The 15000-nt window shown below is 35.2% G+C and overlaps 2 protein-coding genes across 3 annotated transcripts in view; both read left to right on the top strand.

Moving 5' to 3' along the window:
- The window catches only part of mapre3b (microtubule-associated protein, RP/EB family, member 3b), a 13422-nt gene extending 3 nt beyond the window's left edge, over nt 1-13419 (top strand). Inside the window, exons 1-8 of one of the 2 annotated variants that reach the window (XM_077245478.1) lie at nt 1-126; nt 2875-2944; nt 5539-5666; nt 6251-6396; nt 7438-7594; nt 8963-9111; nt 9897-10049; nt 10818-13419. The exon at nt 1-126 is cut by the window's left edge and continues 3 nt beyond it. In XM_077245478.1, the coding sequence (XP_077101593.1) occupies nt 5546-5666; nt 6251-6396; nt 7438-7594; nt 8963-9111; nt 9897-10049; nt 10818-10883 (792 nt within the window). In that variant the 5' untranslated portion in view covers nt 1-126; nt 2875-2944; nt 5539-5545 and the 3' untranslated portion in view covers nt 10884-13419. Of the gene's footprint in view, nt 127-2874; nt 2945-5538; nt 5667-6250; nt 6397-7437; nt 7640-8962; nt 9112-9896; nt 10050-10817 lie in introns of both variants that reach the window. The other variant, XM_077245477.1, reaches the window with a different exon arrangement.
- Nucleotides 13420-14030: 611 nt separating this feature from the next.
- The window catches only part of LOC143752332 (transmembrane protein 214-B-like), a 17086-nt gene continuing 16116 nt past the window's right edge, over nt 14031-15000 (top strand). The window contains exon 1 of the mRNA XM_077245485.1: nt 14031-14588. Within this exon, the coding sequence (XP_077101600.1) occupies nt 14453-14588 (136 nt within the window). The 5' untranslated portion in view covers nt 14031-14452. The remainder of the gene's footprint in view (nt 14589-15000) is intronic.

Below are 15000 nucleotides of genomic sequence, written 5' to 3'. Positions count from 1 at the left end.
TGCGTAGTGACGGTGCGTGTTGTGCGCTGCGTTTCCACAGACGCTGATAAGCAGAGAGACTGCGCACTGATCCACACTGCTCTCACACACACACACACACTCCAGCGGGACATATTTACGACAACCGTGAGTAACATTCCTGAACTTACAATAGCATGATGTGTGTATTCGGACAGTTTGAAGGACCGGATTCTGTACTTTATAATCGTGAATGAGTGTGTTGTTATAGAGATGCGTCAGTCATCGGAGGCCCTTCAGACGCGCGCGACTCTAATGTGTGTTTAGGTAAGCTTTAATTCTCGGGTAGCGATTATTTATGAGGGGCACAAACACCGTTTAGGGATTTGTCCCGGTTTAACGGACTGTCAGTGACGACAGAGACGCGCACCGGCCCCTGACATCATCACCGGAACTACTGCGTATGAAATATTATATGATAATAATGCAGAATCAAAACAGTGAGCTGCCAGACAGTTTTTTGGGGCATTATATATATATATATATATATATATATATATATATATACACACAATAATTCATATTTAACTAAATGACTACATTTCTGGAATTAATTGTAGGTTGAAAGCCTATAACTTGCCTACATATTGGGGCATACACACACACACACACACACACGCATACGCGCATATATATATATATATACACAAGTGTGTGTGTGTGTGTGTGTGTGTGTATGCCCCAATATGTAGGCAAGTTATAGGCTTTCAACCTACAATTATTTCCAGAAATGTAGTCATTTAGTTAAATATGAATTGTTGTTTCGATATTATGCTTAAATAGGAATGCTGGTTACTTTTACTCCAATTGGAAATTAAGTTTAAACCGTAAAGAATAAATAAATGCAAACAAAAAATATTTATACTGCACATAATACTGAATGCAAACTATCTATTGACACGAGATACGGTGCAATAGAGATGAAAGTGAAATGTTTTCTTTTGTCTCATTCATTCATAAGTCTGATAATGACACTCATGCTGGTTTTGACTTGAATAAGTTAGTAAATAACCCAACTCGCGGATTCTCTCGGTTCCCACGCACAGAAGAATGCAGAATATTCATATCCAATGGCCCGAGAAATACCACACGATTCCAGACGATAAATATTTCAATCATGACGTATGTTATTGTAAACACATTTAAACAGACACAATCCAGCAGACAGACAGAGTTGTGTTTGAGGGACAATCTGTGTCATACTCAACAGTAACCTCGTGTGTATGTGTGTGTGTGTGTGTGTGTGTGTTTATCAGAGCACCGGTCAGCAGAAACCACAGCGCACAGCATTACTGTGATCCGTTCATTCAGTCGCACTGATCAGTAATGACACACACACACACACACACACACACACACACACACACACACACACACACACACACACACACACACACACACACACACACACACACACCAGGCGTCTCTATTTTACAGTAATAAATGATAGTCGTGGAAAACCTGGAAATATTATGGAGATAAATTAAGACATCATGTTTTTAAATGTACAGTCTTTTATTCTGGAGCATATTAGGTGAAAGTCTTAACCTAAATGAAAATTAGAAATATTGCTTTCGCAACTATATATACATATAACTATAACTGTATTGAATCGAAGCACTAAAATAAAAAAAGGAGGGCAGGGAACAAAGATTACAAAAATACATAAAAAATCTAAATATTAAAGCTAATTCAATAAGAGCTATAATAGTGTATGATAAATAAAATAACACTGCAATACGCAGGAAATAAAGCTGCATTAATAAAGAACTTTTATGGAGTTCATACTTTTTTTTTTCAGGCCTTGGAAAATCATTAAAAAAAATTATGAAAAACCCACAAAAAAGTTTTAGAAAAATACATAGAGAATTTATTTATTTTTAACCAAGAAACCAAGAAACTCTTTGTAAGTGCAATCTTAAATGTTTATATTTACAAAAAATATGTATAATTTTTTTATTATTAATTTTTTCATTATATAAGGTTCACAACTCTTACACACACACACACTGTATACAATATAAATGCCTCATTCATTCACACACACCACATACACCCCACACACACACACACTCACTCACTCATTGTATACAATATAAATGCCTTATTCACACACACACACACACACACACACACACACACACACACACACACACACACACACACACACTAAATGTTCAGGAATGTGTTGCTCTTCATCAGGTGTGTGTCTGTAAACATGTTGTCAGTGGGCAGTAAACACGAGCTCCAGTGGAACTGGTTGTTGATATCTCTCGTCTGCACTGAGAACATATTATTAACATAAATAAACAGACAAACACAAAGGGTTTGATGTCCGATGAAGCGTTAGAGTTCTGCAGGTGCAGATCTGTGTGTGTTTCACTCGTGTAACTGATGACGGAGAGTTAATCTGGTCTTCCCAGTCAGCACAATAGGTTCTAAGAACGTTTTGCTAATGTTCCCATTCAGTTATGAAAATATAATGTTTAATAGCTTTCAAAATGTCCAGTTTTTCAAATGTTTTAAAAAAAAATTCAATGTGAACGTTAAAGGAACATTCCATAGTATCATTCTTCAAACATCTTCAAACATTATGGAACGTTACTTTTGAATCTGAACATTCTAAAACACGTAAAAAGATTTAAAAAACTTCCAACTGAAACATTTCAGAAAAAAACCCGCGATGAATGATGAATAAATGTTTTGAGACCATTATTAAAGATCTGAAAGCATTAATGTAAGAACTTTTGTTCATAACTTTGCCAGAACATTCTGAGAATGTTCCTTGTTCCCTGCGTTACTGTGGGAAAGTGTTTGTTCAGTGTGTTTCTCTTTGTGTTTGTGTTTGGTTTGTAGGACACTGTTCTTTTGGGAGCAGTAACTGAGAGGAGAGCTAGTGTACTACTGTGACATCCACCTACTGACGGTGAGTGTGAGTGTGTAAGAGTGTGTGAGTGTGAGTATGAGTGTGACAGAGAGAGCAGTAACTGAGAGGAGAGCTAGTGTACTACTGTGACATCCACCTACTGACGGTGAGTGTGTGTGTGAGTGTGAGTGTGTGTGAGTGTGAGTATGAGTGTGACAGAGAGAGCAGTAACTGAGAGGAGAGCTAGTGTACTACTGTGACATCCACCTACTGACGGTGAGTGTGTGTGTGAGTGTGAGTGTGTCTGAGTGTGAGTATAAGTGTGACAGAGAGAGCAGTAACTGAGAGGAGAGCTAGTGTACTACTGTGACATCCACCTACTGACGGTGAGTGAGTGTGAGTGTGTAAGAGTGTGAGTGTGACAGAGAGAGTGTGTGTGAGTGTATGTATGTGTGTGTGTGTGTGTGTGTGTGGTGTGTAGTATTGCCAGGCTGTTAGTGGGTCACCTATTGTAACAGAAAGAGCATGTGATCATGTGTTCTTGCCTAATTTAGCCTCATTGTGTCAAAAACAAGAAAATAATCCTAAACAAGTTTCCTGAAAACTGCGCCATCTGCCATTGGTTGGACAAGCAGAGAGCCCCGCCCCCAAACTCACGCCATTGGTTGGTCATAATGTTTTGAACGTGTCAGGTTCACTGCTCAGGCGTATTAATGACTTCTAGTTGAACTTGTAAAACTGGGAGTTAAAGCTTTTAAGAATTTTAGATTTAAAGTTAATATTTCATGTTCTATGATGTCAGTTAATGACATGCTGGTAAACAAATGTAATATTTCATCTTTTTTTAATTTTACATTATGATTTTATATATTTTCAGTAGTGTTTTTTTTTGTTTGTTCTTAGTTTGGGAAACCCTTCTTTAAATCAAGAATATAATCGCAATGTTTTTCCCTAAAATAATGTATTTGGAAAGAGATATTTGATGCTTCCGCACTTTCACCAGTTGAATGTATGCCATCATGGATCATAAACATAATAATAAGAGGACACCCATATGGAATTATGGCTAAGGAGCAAAGATTTTACAAGTTTGCAGCTGTAAAATATTGAATCGGCTCTAAACCCTGCAATTAAAAACAAGGAAAATTGTGCATGTATTAAAGTTGATTTGTTACTCTGTCTACAGTAATCAGTATTTTAGTCAAAATGTGTCTGTTGTTGGCAGGTAATCCTCTCTGTGTCCTGTCTGTGGTTATTTACAGTCCTGAACAACATCACACAATTAAAGTGTGTGTGTGTGTGTGTTTCTACTACGTGCACATGCTTGAGTTTAATCTCATTACTGATGTCTAAGAACAGACACACACCTATAACAGTACCAGATCATGTTATTAAAGGCGTTAAAACACTCTCTGGTGATAATCAGTGTTAGAGTTACATAATCGGATTACTTTTTTCAAGTAACTAGTAAAGTAATGCATTACTTTAAAATCTACAACTAAATATCTGAGCTAAATAACGCAAGTTACTTTGTTTACACATGTATTGACTGACAGCTCTCCTGTCCCCATGTTGAGAGAGTCGTGAGTAAGTGCGTAGTATATTAGTAAGGCTTATTCATTTCAGTTTTGCTGAGAAAAGGCCTTTACATTTACCAAAAATAGTACAAGTAAGCCCCGCCCACGGGAGAAAAAGTAACGCAACAGTTACAAAACATGTTAAATTCAATAAAAAGTAACTAAGTTATGCAAAATTTTAACTAGTGTTGTTAAATCGATTAATCAAGATTACTCACATCTAACATAAAAAGTTTGTTAATATATGTGTGTGTGTGTGTATATATATATATAAATAAATAAATATATATATGTATATATATAAAATGTATGTATATTTGATATATACATATATATATATACAAATGTTTGTGCTAGATGCGATTGTGGCGTGCTGTCAAATCGATTAATTGCGATTACTTGCATCTAACATAAGTGTGTGTGTGTGTTTATTTATTTATGTAGCTCAAAGAGTACAGGTTGCAACGCCGAGGTCATGGGTTCGATTCCCAGGGAAAGCAAGAACTGATAAGAATGTAAACGTGTACCCTGAAATGCAATGTAAGTCGCTTTGGAAAAAAGCATCTGCCAAAAGCATAAATGTAAAGTATATATATATATATATATATATATACATATTTACATTTAGCTATATATATATATATATAAATAAAATAACAAAGCGACTTACATTGCATTTCAAGGTACACGTTTACATTCTTATCAGTTCTTGCTTTCCCTGGGAATCGAACCCATGACCTTGATGTTGCAAGCGCCAGCGCTCTACTGTTTGAGCTACAGGAAACTATAACCAACTTTTTGTGTTAGAAGTGATTAATCGTGATTGTAACTAGTGCTGGCAAATCGATTCATGCGATTAATCGCATCTAACATAAAAGTTTGTAAATGTGTATATATGTGTGTGTGGGTGTATGTATGTATGTATGCATGTATTTTTTTTTGTATTAGAAAAACATTCCAAAAACGATGTATAAATAATGTTTTTGTATTTTGAGAATGTTAGCTACTAGCGTTCTGTTGACTGGCTAGTTGAACTAGCTGTTTGTGTAACGCTGATTTTCTCTGCTTTATCTGCAGTTAGGGGATGGCGGTAAACGTTTACTCCACATCGATGACCATCGAGAACCTGAGCAGACATGATATGCTGGCTTGGGTCAACGACTCGCTTCACCTCAACTACACCAAGATCGAGCAGCTCTGCTCAGGTACGCTATTAGCGCGGAAAGAGTCCAGGGCCGTACGCAGGGTTTTCTATATACAGAGGTCCTTCTTGCTAGGGGGGTTGGGGGCATGCATTACACACACACACACACACACATACACACACACACACACACATATTTAGATTTTCCTGATCAACATCAGTTTCAGGTTATCATACATTAGGATTATTTAACTACAGAAACTGAATAATCAAATGTAAAAATAAACACTGCTTAATTTTCACTGTATGAAATAAATATATCCTGATTCTTATTAAAGCTAGCTACAAAAGTGAGTGATTTTCTTTGTCTTTTGCTCATGACGTCAGTTATTGCAAGCCGTAGCGATATGCATACCGCGATATATACATATTTTTAATATTGTGCAGCCCTAATATGTACTAAATTAATAACTTTTTTACAACAAAAATGAAGCATCACTGAACTTACATCACAGCAGGACTGTGACGCTATTTTCTTCTGGAAACAAACTTTGTTGCATTATTTTCCTGTTATCTCTGTAAAGCTGCTTTGAAACGATCTGTGTTGTATAAATAAAGCTGACTTCTGTTGGTGGCGTTCCTCAGGTGCGGCGTACTGTCAGTTCATGGACATGCTGTTTCCCGGCTCTATTCTGCTGAGGAAAGTGAAGTTTCAGGCCAAACTGGAGCACGAATACATCAGCAACTTCAAAGTGTTGCAGGCGGCGTTCAAGAGGATGAGCGTCGATAAGGTGAGGCCGCTAGTTCACCTGGGAAACATTAATCGCTAGGAGTGTAGCGACACGCTCATGTCACGATTCCATACATATCACGATACTGAACTCACGATACCATACGATACTCCAAGACATATCAAAGGTAGATGTGATTAATCAATTTGCCAGCACTAATTGTAACACGTTAATTTACACTGATACACTGATGTTAGCACGACAATTTAGACTAATATGATAATAAACAACACAAAGATTGACTGATACACTGTAAAAAATAATAGACTGCACATTTTATGTTAAAGTGTAACTTACTTGACATTTCTGTTCGTCAAATTTACTAGCAATTTCTGCGTGAAAACTGTTTCAAAGTGAATCCTACACTGTATCTGTTACATGTGAACGTTACAGAAAACATTAAGGAAATGTAAACACTATAGGAATGTTACTTTTGAATGCTCTTTTACACTAAGTAGTAACATTTAAAAAAATAAAATGTATTCAATTCAATTCATTTATCTGTATATCGCTTTTCACAATACACATCGTTTCAAAGTTCGTGTTCGATTAATATCACGATACTCAACTCATATTATATAAGACATATGATAAAAGGTGAACACAAAAAACGTCCTGTTGATTAAAATGCTAAATTTAATATTACATTGTGTGTGTAAATGAATAGACTTGGATTTGCTGATGGAAACCCAAAGAACAACAGAGACACCAGAATAACAATATTATGATTATGAAGCTGAAAATACAGAATAATTTTATTACTGACTCTGTCACTCACTAGATATATTTAAAATAATGTATAGGCCACTTTTAGTGGTAACATCAGACATCTGGCATTATCAGGACCCACAAATATGCATTATTATACACTATATTCAACATTATATATAGTAGTTTAATGTAGTACTGACACTAAAACTCTGAAAACCTGATTTTTTTCCATTTTATTTTGGGTGAACTATCCACAATACATATTGTTGCATTTTTGTATTGTGATATATTGTTACATCACTTCCTTCTCACATGTAATTCTGATCTCAGATCATCCCAGTGGAGAAGCTCGTGAAAGGGAGGTTTCAGGACAACTTCGAGTTTGTTCAGTGGTTTAAGAAGTTATTTGACGCCAACTACGACGGGAAGGAGTACGACCCTCAGTTTGCTCGACAAGGCCAAGACATCACACCTCTTCCCAACCCAGGTGAAGTCATTTTCCACAAATCCAAGAACTCCTCCAGAGCGGCAGGTAACCCGACGCACACACACACACACACACACACCTATGGCAAGCCGTTTTAACTTTTATTCATTTCCAGGATATGAATCCTTGATATCAGCAATTCAATTTTCACTAGGTAAAATTATAATTATTGATATCAGGAATAATATTTCTACTAGTAACAATGACAATTTTTGATACCAGGAATTACATTTTCACTAGTAACAATGCTAATCCTTGATATCAACATTTACACTTTCACTAGTTAAACTTATAATTCTTAATATCAACAATTGAATTGCAACTAGTAAAAACTATAATTCTTGATATCTGTAATTGTATTTTCACTAGTGAAATGTCACCATAGGCTGCCATTCAAAATCAATTGTTGATATCAAGAATTTACTAGTAATTCTTACTAGTACTAGTAAAAACCTTTATTTTTGATATCAAGAATTCAATTGTTGATATCAAGGATTCATATCCTGGAAATGAATAAAAGTTAAGACGGCTTGCCATACACACCTCCTCCGCACGCGTGTGTCTGTGTGTGCTTCGCTCGCCTGCGTCTCTGCGAGAAACTTTCTCAAACTGATGGTTTTGTGTTTGTTTTCAGGCTTGAATTTGTTTCAGATTTGATCTTGTGTGTTCTGGCTTTGGATTTCTGTTTGATTCTTTTCATTGATGCTTTTCAACTAGAGAGATAAAAAATATATAAATTAATTAAATCAGCTTTTATTTTATAAATATATATATACATGCATACATACACACACACACACACACTTCTTTTATTTCTTTTTATTTTATATATATATAGACAAAATAATGATAAAATAAAAATAAAGAATATATATGCATATGTGTATATATATACAGTGATGTGAATAAGTTAGGACACCCATGCTAAAGTTGCCTAAAAAGAGGGATAAAAAATATTCTTTTGGAAATGGATCTTAATGCCTTAATTAAAAAAATGAGGGAAAATCCAACCTTTAAGGACACCAATTTTCTTTGTGAATGAATAATGTATCGTAAATAAATAAATGTTCTTCATTAAAATACAGGGTGCATAAGTCAGGACACCCCTGTGTTAAATTCCCATAGAGTCAGCAGATTTTTATTTTTAAAGGCCAGTTATTTCATGGATCTGGGATAATATGCATATTTCACTTAGGCTAATAGCTGGTTTGATTTGCATTTCTGTAATCTTACGGAAAGTTCCCCATGCCGATCTCTAGGTATGGATCTTGAATTTCCATTGGCTGACGATTGAGCCTCTGCTCTGTGATAGGCTGCTGTGTGAAGTGGTGTGTTGTGATTGGCTAATGACTTTGTTTTCATATATAGGACCGCAGCGGACATCCCCGACAGCACCGAAAACTATGCCCGCCCCCCCGCGTGTCATAAGCTCCACCCCCTCGACTGGAATAAGGCGGAACATCCCGATAACACGGAACGGAGGTGGCGACGCCGAGATCATGGAGCTCAATCAGCAGGTAAAACTTTACTTCATTTGATGCTTTTTATAACGTTTTTACAAATGCAGAAGGAGGTTAGAAGGAGATACAAATTTATAATTTTTATATATATATATATATATATATATATATATATTTTAACTCTGAACACAAGCATGAGCCAATGAGAAGTGCAGAATGCAGCTTAATTTAAATATGCATGTATTTTCAGTAGTGCTGGGCAACGATTAATTCCATCCAAAATAAAAGTTTGTGTTTACATAATATATGTGTGTGTAGTGTGTATAATTATTTTGTATATATAAATACACACATTTGCATGTATATATTTAAAAAATATTTGCATGTATATACTGTATAAATATTTAAACACAATTTATATTAAATATTTCTATGTATAAATAACAAATTTTTCTTAAATATATACATGCACATGTTTGTATTTATATATACAAAATAATCATACACACTACACACACATATATTATGTAAACACAAACTTTTATTTTGGATGCGATTTATTGTTGTCCAGCACTAATAAATATATGTTTAACTCTGAACACAAGCATGAGCCAATGAGAAGTGCAGAATGCAGCCTAATTTAAATATGTATTTTCAGATATTGTGTGCTACTTTAACACGATTCATTCGATTAGCATTCAGTCGATTATTAACCAACCAGAATTTATTAAGTACTAATGTACAGACAAAACATAAATAAGATTAAGCAACTACAAAAAAATGAAGGAAAATTTAAATTAGTGTCATTGAATCATTCATTAAACATGTTTTTTATCCTGCAGCTGATGGATCTGAAATTGACGGTCAACGGTTTGGAGAAAGAAAGAGATTTTTACTTCAGCAAACTCAGAGACATTGAGCTGGTGTGTCAAGAGCACGAGAGCGACACGAACCCCGTCCTCGGCAAAGTCTTGGAGGTCCTCTACGCCACAGAGGTGACGTGCATTGAAACGCAGGCGCTGTTAATGCAATGCATTGTGGTCAGTTAGTGCAACTAAACATGCTAATAATGTCATTCATTTAACCATGGCATGACATCAGATTTATGAAGTAGTGCATTTAAAAAAAAAAAAATGTACACATGACGTCATTAAGCACCTTGTACAAACCCTGGGTTGTGGTCACTGTTTAAATACTTGAATTTGAATTTCGGAAATGTAAGTCCTGGAAACCCCTTGAAAGCTTGAATTATTTAAAGACAAGACAATATATGGGAAATATATTTTTAATTTTGTTGATAAAACAATCTTTACACTCATAATCAACGCTACAGCCCGTCTGATATAGATATAGATGCATTTCGCACGGCTATGAGTGTGATATTGCTCATTAATATCCAAGTATATGATACATCTTTTATTCTTCAAGTCAATCATATATTCATGAGACAAAAAATCAGTTTGAATAAGGAAAGCGATATCTTAATCATCGTATCCTTTCAGTGGTTAAAGTTTCCAGTCTTTGCTTGTGCTGCACTTTATTTGTACCATTTTGTTTTATTGGTTTATTTGTATGTAAAGTTTTTTAAGAATTTAAAAGATAATAAAGAAAGATATTGTTTGATAAGTGAGATCTCTGATTGTAGTCCTTAAAAAAAAAAAAAAGTAGGGCCTAGTGCTTGAAAAGTCCTGGGATTAGATTTTACAGTATCTGTACGAGCGCTGACAAACGTAATGTTTATTGATATCTGGTTTGTTTTTCAGGATGGTTTTGCGCCTCCGGAAGACGAAGAGATTGACGATCAGCCGCGAGATCAGGATGAATACTGATCAATCCTCTTCCTCACTGCAATCCCATCATTCTCTCTCTCTCTTCATCCTTCCTCCACGCCGTCTCTCTTTTCTCTCTCTCTTTTACACTCTTGCAGACACCGGGGCGTGTTGTGATAGGCTAATAGACTGTGTAGGGGCGTGTCTATGCTAATGAGGTGTGTGACGCTGATGTTTTATTGGCTGTGGAGATTGAATTAAGAGTCCACATGACTCGAGGACTGAACCTGAAACTAAATGATGATGCAGTGACACTTTCACACACTTTCTCACACACACACACTGATCTTTTGCGGTGCTGATGTAGCTGACACACACAGCCAAGGCTATTGACTAACAGTTTTTTTTATTTGAGCTCCAATCAGCTAATTTATTAGAGAGTTTGATGCAGATGTTTTTTTTTTTTATATATCTATAATTTTCCCTTTACTTTTGAAGGGTTTTTAGTTGCAATGAATTAAGTGGACGAGTATGGAAACTTGTTTCCGCCAAGGAATTAAAAAATAAATGGGTAATTGTGACTTTTTATCGTATAATTCAGACTTTATTATTCTTAAAGTTTTGATTTAAAAAAAGGCAGAATTTCAAGGTGATAACTCGCAATTGCACAATTTAGATTTTTATTCTGTGGTGAAAACTAAATATACTATGGAAGCTTGTTTCTGCCATTGAATAAAAAAATAAAGGCAATTTTTTCCATATCAAAATTTTTTTTTCTTGCAATAGCGAGTTTATATTTCGCAGTTCTATTCATAACCTGCAATTTTACACATTTATTTGTCTCGTAATTGCAAGAAAAAAGACAGGATTGCTTAATATAAACTCGCTATTGCAAAAAAAGTCAGAATTGCGAAATATAAAAAAGCTGTTGCGTGGAAAAAAGGTAGAATTACAACACTAAAACTCGCTATTGCGAAAAAGTCAAATTGCAAAATATAAACTCACTATTGCAAAAACAGTCCGAATTGCAAATTTTTAAATCACTAGTGTGGAAAAAAAGTCAGAATTGCAAAATTTTAAATCACTAGTGTGGAAAAAAAGTCAGAATTGCAAAATATATAATCACTATTGCAAAAAAAGTCAGAATTGCAAAATTTTAAATCGCTATTGGGGGAAAAAAGTCTTAAAAAAGAAATATAAAAAAAGGTAGAATTACAAGACAAAAACTCACTATTGCGAAAAAGTCAAATTGCAAAATATAAACTCGCTATTACGAGAAAACCGTTAGAAATGCGAAATGTTGTATAAACTCGGTATTGCGGGAAAAATCAGAATTGTGAGTTATTACCTTGCAATTGTGATAAATAAACTGAATTTTGAGATTCAAAAAGACATAATTACTTCTTCTTTTTTTTTCGTGACAGAAACGAGTTTCGCTAGAAAGCTTCTCTGATAAAATCGCAGACAGGCTGAATCCACATGAAATGTCCATCGACATGTGCTCTCCTGATCTGGCTGTGCTTCTGCTTTCACTATCAGACCAGGATCACGTGTTGAGAAAGTAATCTGAGTCTTATGTTTTTTACAATCGCTACGACACCATTTTCTCAAAAACTTCGGTCACTTTCTCAAAACTCTTCCCAGTTTTCAGCTTTGGCACAGCGGTTCATTTCACATTCAAAACTAACCAAAACACTTCATGTCTCAGAGTCATTCTTCCAGAACACTAGCAGAGAGTTAGCTCACTTTTCCACTCATTAAACACTAACAACAGGAGCATTATACACTGATTGCTGGTGTAAATGTTCTTAACGAGAATGACACTCTCCTGTTTACAATTCACTGCTGTTTGTTACATAGCGCATGTTTACATTACAATAAAATATTGATAAATATCCCCTTTTGTATTGACAGTAATGAACCTGAACCTGTGTGGGTGTTCAGATACACTTAATGTTATAATAGCATTTCATTTTTTAGATTCGGAATACTGTGTAAATGTTGCAAATACTTCAGTTTTTCATTATGTTCGTTTTAATTCGAACCGTTTGTAAATGTGTAAACTGGCTTGAGTTTTGCTGGTGTTTGAAATGTATTCATGTAATTTGACAGATGTCGTCACTGAATGTATTTCGTGCCAAAGCGATTAATAATCCTCAGTTTATCCACAGTTATCCTTATATAAGTGACCGAGAAATGTGTCCTAGTGACTGTAAAAAAAAACATTGTTTTTGTGTGTGTGTGTTTTCTCAGTAATTGCTGATAAATCATTATTATTAGTGCAGGTGTGAGAGTTTTATTTATTTATGAAGGAAACTGTGAAACGGCATCAATAAGAACAACTAACACTAAATGAAAATGGCAAGAGAAAACCATTACTAATGTTTAACTGACTGACAACATGGAACAGAGTTTTTTAGCTGCTTTATTTTAATTTAACATTGCATTCTCTGTCTTTGTTTTATTGCACAGATATCACAGGTTGATTTTGATTGACAGGGCCTGTCATTAACCCTTTCACCCGTGCTGTCGAATCCAAACAGGCATCCATTTGAAGTTTTACTATGTAAAATAAAAATGTGTGCGGGGAATGAAAGACACGCGTGTTTACTGCTTTATTTACACTATACTGCTGGTTTTCAATCCACTGTTCCAATCATAGACTGTAAAAAAGATATATATATATATATATATATATAGAGAGAGAGAGAGATATTCCAATAGATATATAGACATTGATAAATGGACAAATAATAATTAAGAGAGCATCCGCTATAGATATGTATACGTATAGTTACACCTATGTTTATATATCTATGGCACCCACTATAATACATGCATTATAAAATATGTACAGTATATGATGTTTGAAAAGGTCAAAGGAATGAACTTGAGTTTTGCTGTGTAGTTTTACTTTATTGAGGGAAAATAAAACGTAACAATCGAGCTTAATGAAGGTTTTTGTTAAGATGCAGTGACCTGGAAATATTATGTGTAAACAAAAATTAATATTTGAAAATAAAATTCAGTTATATATTGAACATTTAATTCAGTTAAGATTAATTAAAAAATGATAATTTTTCAACGTCTTTAAAAAAATATTGTGCTCAAATGCATATTCAAAAGTCACGTGCGCTGGAGCAACGTCATTAACGGCACAACTTCAAACGCTTCAAACGCAGAATCTCTTTCTGAAAGAATCACGTGTTGCTCATTGGCGCTTCCGATTGGTCAACTAGCTTTGCTATGCGGCCGCGTTAGCAGGTTTACTGGGATATCAAGATTATTACATTAATATTTCCAGACTGGTGGATAAGGATTTGTAATACGTACTACATGTCAGTTATGATTAGTATGTTTTCATGGAACAATGTACTAAACAGACAGCACTACTAGCAAATTTAGCCGCGAGCTCTATAGGAATGGTCTAAAATAAAACGTACTATTAGCAGAGAATTAGACGGCTTTGCTATTAGTTACTCTCGCTGGGCCGGAAGTACCTAGAGTGGACGCGCTGAAACAGGAAGTAGTTCCTCTCACAGCAATCAGACGTGGCATAAGAACCGTTCGTTTGATCCGAGAAACACAGTTGATTATAAATTATCATTTAATTCGTTCAGATCGAGATTATGGCCTCTGGTGTAGGGAAATGGGAAGTGGTAAAGAAAGGAAAGAAACAGAATGTCAGCAGCGGCTCCGGAGGAAAAACTCAGGACAAGAAACCAGGCAGGAAAGCGCTGAGAGAGGCCAACATGAGCCAAAACCGTAAGAAAAACACATAAATACAGCAGAAACACGCTCGGATGGGTTCTCACAGGACACACGGCTGTCAGATCTGTTTATTTTTAATACTTCTACACATAAGCAAATAAATGCCATCGCAATATACTTTAAAAATCACTTGATAGCGATCGTGATTTTCTTTGAAGCATCTTTGATCAAACGCTATAAGCTAATGTTCGTCATTTATTTATCAGCGTATTAACGTTACCAATGTCATTGAACGTTTCTGATAATGGTTAAGTTTGATCAGTAACTCGGAGATAAACACGAGCAGATTACAGTTAAACTCTGAGGAGATTCAAAACCAAACAAGATCAGCTGAGCAGAGAAGACTGACAGCGGCCCACACACAGTCATAATTAGCTATACTAACCTTAATTTTAATTATTTAGAG

Source organism: Siphateles boraxobius, unplaced genomic scaffold, assembly GCF_051911475.1.
Source record: "Siphateles boraxobius isolate OS27281-9 unplaced genomic scaffold, OSU_SipBor_1 262, whole genome shotgun sequence".
Taxonomy (NCBI): domain Eukaryota; kingdom Metazoa; phylum Chordata; class Actinopteri; order Cypriniformes; family Leuciscidae; genus Siphateles; species Siphateles boraxobius.
This window is presented reverse-complemented; position numbering and strand designations above follow the sequence as displayed.